We start from the raw sequence: 7550 nt of genomic DNA, 5'->3' as shown, positions 1-7550 counted from the left end.
CGCTGACACCATTGCATACACTAGCAAGATTTTGCTGAAAGGACCCTGATAAAGCTGTCTCTTGTGAGACTATGCCGGGGCCTAGCAAACACAGAAGTGGATGCTCACAGTCAGCTGTTGAATGGATCACAGGGCCCCTAATGGAGGAGCTAGAGAAAGTACCCAAGGAGCTAAAGAGATCTGCAACCCTATAGGTGGAACAACATTATGAACTAACCAGTACCCCAGAGCTCGTGTCTCTAGCTGCATATGTAGTAGAAGATGGCCTAGTCAGCCATCAGTGGAAAGAGAGGCCCATTGGTCGTGCAAACTTTATATGCCTCAGTACAGGGGAACGCCAAGGCCAAGAAGTGGGAGTGGGTGGATAGGGGAGGAGGGGAGGGTATGGGGGGACTTTTGTGATAGCACTGGAAATGTAAATGAAGAAAATACCTAATAAAAAATAAAATAAATAAATAAAAATAAAACAAGAAAGACAGAAAGACAGACTTGGAGCCAAGAAAAGAAAGAGAAGGCGTATGCTTTTCCAATTAAACCAGGGATGGCTCATCCCCAAAAATCAAAAACTCCTTATGAGGTTGTAGACATGGCTTGGTGATGCTGTGCTTCCCCAGTATGTGAACGGCCCTGGATTCCATTCTAACGTCAAAAAAATAAAATAAAATAATCCCAACTATGCAGTCACAGATGGTGATACAGGATATCAAGATATGTATATAAGATATTTATATATACTTAAATATTTATGGTGTTTATCATATAAATATCTTTAATTTTTAACATGCTAAACATTTTCCAGTTCTTTTCAAAGTATGTAGAAGGCATACATTTATGGTGCTACAAACCAGGGACTCTCAGGAGAATAAAGACAGGCTTAGTATTTGGTCAGTTAGAACAGGTTCTGCCCTATCAGCATGGTTCTTCAATCCATCAGTCCCTGACTGTCATTTGTGCTTCCCAGACACCTGTCTGAAGGGCCTATGTTCTTCATAGCCTGCAAGCTATGAAGGTGAAGTGTTTCAGAGACCGTTCAGGGTTGTGCTAGATATATAGATAGGTTGTGCTAGATATGTTTACTAGATATTTAGAATTTATAGAAACCACCTCATTTACTTCCCTGAAAATGCTCCAAAGCCAACTCTCTGCTTCCATTTTACCAAGGAGGGAATGGAGCCTCAGAGAGGTTACCCAGTGAGAAACAGCAGCAGGACTTGAATCCAGACCCATTCCAAAATATGTTCTCACTGCATTTAACAGCTAGACTGCATGTCAGACCTGACAATCTGTTGGTATTCTGTATGTTTTGTGGCATTTTCTTTCTGGAGAAAACATGTTTATTAAATGGAAATCACTGAGACCTGCCATTTTCATTCCCTGTGTCTGGATGCAGGCTCTGCCTGTCTGCATTGCCTGCTGCTCCCTATAACACCATATGCTGGAATATGGATGGCATTATCCAGACAAGTTTAATATATTTTCTATTCTCATAACACCCCTATCAAGGCAAGTTCAGCAAGGATATTTTCAGAATAAAACTCTTTGGCCTTGTGTATTAGAGCAAAATTATATGCCCACGGTAAACTCAAGGCTTTAACATAGAAGCTTAATTTTAATTTAAAAACTCGAATACTTTGCATCCTCAATGCAGGTGTCAATTGCCAGTGGGATTCCCCCAGTCCACAGCACAGCCAGCAGAGAACTCAGAGGCAGGAGCCTCCCCAGCCCAGGCACTCTGGTCCAGGGACACAAACACACACACCCCACACATGTACACACCCCCCACAAACCACACACCCCACACACACATACACACACACACACACATCACACATACATCACACATACACACACACACATCACACACACACACACCACACACATACCACACACACACATACACACNCATATACAAACACACCACACACACACACACACACATCACACATACACACACCACACACACACACACACACACACACACACTGCCTGCAACTGCAGGACCTCTCACTCACCCAGCAGTGCAGTCTGCGGATACATCCGGACATGACGGCCTCTGGAAGGGGACCTGGCTTGGGGACGCTCTCTGCCTTCAGCTGGGAGGACAAGGAAGAGCTGCCCAAGCATCAGCAAGCACCCCACCAACATCTTCTCCATCTTCAAGAGAAGCAGGGCTGCAGCTATAATACAACACGAGAAAGGCAAGTTAGATTTCTGGGCGTCCCTGATGTTAGGGTGCTGCTGCCCCATTGCCCTGATTTTTCAGGTCCCAAACATGCTAATTGTCTGACTTTGCCCCTTCCAAACGTGAGGGTGCCACGTGTTGGCCAGGTCCTCCGGAGTTCTCTTGAGCTGGCAGGGGCCATGGGAAGTCCATCATCACCTTGGATCACAAATCTATCTTGAAGGTTTTTATGAATTCAAGGTACTATTTATTAATCATAGGCACATTCTACATCTTAGATTTGAAAGAGGAAAAGAGATCCTAGAATTAAGGTAATAATGGTCTTTCTGCCTATCAATAGCAAATTACACAAATTATTAATTAATTAATTATTAATGTCCATAGAAATCAATGTGCAGCTGACATGGGTAGTATGACGGTGCCAGTTGTGCGCCCCCAGCCCCCAGCCCCAACCTCCAACCTCCAGACCCAACTTCCAGACCCCAGACCCCAACCCCAACCTCCAGATCCCAGATCCAACCTCTAGCCACCAGGCCCCCAGCCCCCAGCTCCCAGCAATACCCCATGCATGCACTACCTCTGTAGTCCAGAAGAGGACAACAGAGCCCATGGAACTGTAGTTACAGACAACTGGGCATCATCAAGTGAGTGCTGGGAACTGAACCTCAGTCTTTTGCAAGAGTAGTCAGTGCTCCTCAGTAATGGTCTCTTGCTGTGTATTGTGATGCTAAATGCGGGTCTCCAAGATCTGGTTGCCCCTGAGGGAGAGTCTGCATGTAGACCCAAGTGATGCTTGCCTCCAGATTATTTCTGATTGGTAAATAAAGATGCTGATAGCCAATAGCTGGGCAGAGGAGACATAGGCAGGTTTTAGGGTTCCCAGGCCTGGGGTTGGGGGTTGAGAGAGAACCACAAGGACAAGGAGAAAGGAGGAGGAAGGAGGAGCTGCCATGAGTTAGGTGAGTTCATTTAAACATGGACCAGAGGGCTGGCCAATTGGAGTTAACAAATTCAAGGTTAGCTATAGGAAATAGATTTTTAATAGCACAGAGGGTAGATATCTGCTCAGCTCTTGTGTTGATTAGACTTCTTGTAAACATAGAGATTGCATGTGTCTTTTATTCAGGAACTAAATGGTTACAGGCAGCATAGAAACCCTGGATTGGGATTAGATACTTTCTACAACAATTGAGCCATCTCTCCACAAAACAGTCCTTTGTATCATCTTAAAAGCTATTACTTGTTTTCATAATGACTCAATATTAATCACACAACTTGCTATGACATAGATGGTGTGGCATCATCACTGTGAGTTAATAAAATTTGTCTTTCTGTTTCTGATTTGTTTTGTGTAGTAGAATATTGTCCAGTTCAATCTGCTTTGTTCCATACAAAAATATATTATGTACTCAACTCACATTGTCAGGCTGGGGGACAAGCACCTTCATCCACTGAGTCATCTCTCTAGCCATATTTGTTGTTATTCTTATCATTCTGCATGCCAGCCAATTATGTGTGCATGTTGATCTATAATGTTAGTGTTTATTTTTTGAGATAGGGTTTCCCTATCTAACTCTGGCTGGCCTCCAGCTCACAAGGACATCCTCCTGCCTCTGTCTCCCCACCACCATGCCAAGTTCCAATGTAATGTTAAAAATGGGTTAAACACAACTCTACTAAACCAGTACAGTTTCTAACCATACTCTAAATATTTATCCTTATACAGTTAAGTTTAGTTCATACCTCTTATCAAAGAAACTTCTTAGCCCCTGGTGGTGTCAAATGCTTTTAATCTTAACACTCAGGAGGCAGAGACAGGCAAAGCTCTGTTTGAGTCCAGGCTGGTCTACAGAGCCCTGGCTGTTATTCTTATCATTCTACACACAAGTCATTGAGTGCAGAATGATACATGACTAATTTTGTCATGGTGAGCCGTTTAATTAGCATAAGACCAGCTAATATGTTTACTTACAAAACAGTACTGAAGTTCATAATTTTTAAAAGCTTTTTACATTTTATTTTATGTATGTGTATACACATGTATGATACATGTGTGCTACAGTATGCACATGAAACTCAAGAGGACAACTTGCAGCATTTGATTCTTTCCTTCTACCATGTCAATTCCAGGAATCAAACTTAGGTTGTCAGGATTGACAATGGGCAACTTTACCCATTGAACCACCTCATCAGCCTCCAATTCACAATTTTAAAATATATATAAATATCTGAAAGTATTTAAAGTTTTCTCATTTCAAAAGGAAATAACATGGTAAGCCACAAACTGGTAGAAATATTTATAAATATATATGATTAATTATTTGTATAGTTAATATAAAAATGTATACTCTTTTCAATAAAAAAGGACCACTTTAAAATATGCAAAGGTTTGAAGAATGTTTTAGTTTTTGTTTCTATTGCTGTGGGAAGACACCATGACCATGGCAACTCTTATAAAGGAAAACATTTAATGGGGGCTGGCTTACAGTTTCAGAGGTTCAGTCCATTATTGTCATGGTGAGAAGCACCGCAGTGTCTAGGCAAACATGGTGCTGGAGAAGAAGCTGAGAGTCAGCCGAGACTGTATCACTGGACATAGCTTGAGACTATAAATGACCTCACAGCCCACCTCCACAGTAATTAATATACACCCTCCTACAGACACTGGCCCTCCAACCAATGCTACACTTCCTAATAGTGCCAGTCCTTATGGCCAAGCGTTCAAATACAGGATGAGTCTATGGAGGCAATTCCTATTCAAACCACTACCAAGAGGATAACTAAAGGACGAACATGAAAAGACCTTCAAATGTTTATTGTTAAAAAAAAACACAGACAGAGGCACCATGAGAAACCTGCTGGGTAGCCACTACAACACAATGCCTGCCATGTTGAGAAGATGCAAGGACATTGGAACCTTCATGATTTGTTGGTAAGCATGCAAAGTGGTGTGTCATTCTGGAGCACAGTTGACAGCTCTTCATAAACTTATCCTAAATAACATGGGAAAAGGTAACTCACTGTCTCTATTCACCCACACTTTTAGCACCAAAGGCCACACCCTAGGAAACCCTTCAACCCCAGGAAAACAGAAGCGTTGTCCTCTGAGTCCTGACCCTACACACTTACTCAGAAGACAAGAGCATCCATGGACACAATAACTCTTTCCCAGATGCTTGCAGAGGTTGTGCTTTCCAACACTGAGCATGGGAATCCCCAATTGATGCTGATGAGTGGGAAACAGATTACAGAGCATCTACACACTGGACTCCTACTGAGCAACTCGGGGTGCTCTGCTAGCCAAACCCCAGACACCAAATGAAAGCAGCAGACACAAAAGGACTATGCTCTGAATTCTCTGGCTAGAGGAAATTCAATAAAGGCAAAACTACATAACAAGAGTAGAAAGCAAACCAATGGGCTTGTGGGTAAGAAAGAGGAACCAGCCATGGGGCAGACAAAGAAAAAGAGCTAGGAGGCTATGGGAACATTTACCTTATGGTTATGATGGAGCGACACATTTGTTGAAATTTACCAAATCATACCCTTTAAAATTAATGAATTCCACTGTAAGGTAAACTTCAAAAAAGCTATTATAAAATAAAGAAATGGCATTGAAGAAGAGCGGGAGGAAGGGTTGGAATATTGTGGAATGTTGTCTTCTGGGCATGGCCTGGCTATAGTATGGGTGAGCTCTCAGCTGTTTTGGTTACCTATACAAGACCTGCACAGGGTTGGGTGGGCCTGTTAATATCCCCCTCGCCCCCGTGCAGGGGAGACAAGCTCCCAGACCCTGCCCCTCCCAAGGATCTCTAAGTAGCTAATGGTTGCTGGGAGGGAGAGAGATATTTTATTCAGTGGTATAGCCATTGTAAGTTTCCTGTGTTTCTATAACCGATCTTAAAACACACACACAAACACAGAGAGAGAGAGAGAGAGAGAGAGAGAGAGAGAGAGAGAGAGAGAGAGAGAGAGAGAGGCAGAGACAGAGAAGAGGGTTGAGGTTGGGTCATGCACCACACAGACATGAAGGCCAGTGAGACAGATCAGGAGATAAAGTACTTGCTTCTCAAGGCTGGAGATCTGGTTGGAAAGAACTGACTCTACAAGGTTGTTCTCCATCTCCACGTGAACCCCCATTAAAGCTTTAAGGCATGAAAGTAGAAGAGGGATGAGTTAGGAAGAGGAAGGGGATGAGTGGGATCAGGATGGGAACAAGAAAGGATAATGGGGGCAGATATGGTCTAAATGCATTGGGCATGTGTCTGAAAAGTTGTAATGAAAACCATTACTATATTCACTAATTTATGCTAATTAAAATAGAAAAGACACTATATAAATACATAATAATGACAATATTAAGTAATATAATTATAATCAGACAATATGGATTTTTCACATAATAATAAGTTGATGCATGTCCTCAAGTCAATGGTACTTTCTTAGTTTGGCATTTATAGCTCTTGGCATCTGAAAAATATGTAACATCCCTAAGAGGAAAATTAAAAGGCTTTTAAGGACAGTCCTTTCAACTCTGAGCAAATGAGAGCTTTTGTGTGAGAAACAGCCTCCAGTGAAGCAGCAGGGGGCACAGAAAGAATGTTTTGAAATAATGCAAGGCTTTGACTTTTGTTTTAGACAATTGTCTCCTTTCCATGAGACAATGGGTTCTTTTAGGAAGCTTTACCAAGAGGTTGGGACAGAGAAAGGAGGCTGCTCTAACAGCTGGGGGCATTCTAAGCATCACTATCTGAGTCACCAGAAAAGTAGGGTCCCTCCAGAGTCAAGAACAATGAGCTGTGGGTCTTGAGAGATCTGGCTGTCTATATTCAAGCGACCTCACTTGTGTGTCACAACTCTCCAGTATGCAGTGAACCATCAGTAAGAGGCATGACAACAAAGTGGTATCTCTACCTAAACATGACCCACAGAACCCTACTCTCCTAGAAAAGTCTATAGCCAATGCTAAGCCCCATTCACATAAGAAAAGGAAGTGGCAGGCTGGGGGGAATGGTTCAGTGGGTAAACTGACCCATGTGGTAGCAGGGAACCAACTTCCACAGGTTGTCTTCTGACCTCTATGTGTGTGCTAACACAGATACATACACACAAATACATACAATAAAAATAAATAATTAAGAAAAAAAGTAGAAAGCATTAATGTTAGCTTAGTGCCTATGACAGGCTAGGCAGGGAACCAAGTATTTTTGCTTGATCCCCACCAAAGCAGACAAGATCTTACTTTTGAGAACAGAACGCTAAAGTTTATAGCTAGAGACCCTCTAAAGCCTCAGAGCTAGTTGACTGGTAAAACAATGAAGACTCCCCCCACCCCCCAGCCCCCCCCCCCCCGCCTGTTATATTTATA

At 42.6% G+C, this 7550-nt stretch overlaps 1 protein-coding gene across 3 annotated transcripts in view; it reads right to left on the bottom strand.

The window, feature by feature from the left end:
* The window catches only part of Matn2 (matrilin 2), a 136463-nt gene that overhangs the window by 125781 nt on the left and 3132 nt on the right, over positions 1–7550 (bottom strand). For all 3 annotated transcript variants that reach the window (XM_021183581.1, XM_021183580.2, XM_029470140.1), the window contains exon 2: positions 2013–2177. In XM_021183581.1, coding sequence (XP_021039240.1) covers positions 2013–2154 — 142 coding nt within the window. In that variant the 5' untranslated portion in view covers positions 2155–2177. The remainder of the gene's footprint in view (positions 1–2012; positions 2178–7550) is intronic.

The sequence above is a fragment of the Mus caroli genome, chromosome 15 (genome assembly GCF_900094665.2).
Source record: "Mus caroli chromosome 15, CAROLI_EIJ_v1.1, whole genome shotgun sequence".
Classification (NCBI taxonomy): domain Eukaryota; kingdom Metazoa; phylum Chordata; class Mammalia; order Rodentia; family Muridae; genus Mus; species Mus caroli.
The sequence above is the reverse complement of the archived record's forward strand: the minus strand, read 5'-3'. Positions and strand labels throughout refer to the sequence as shown.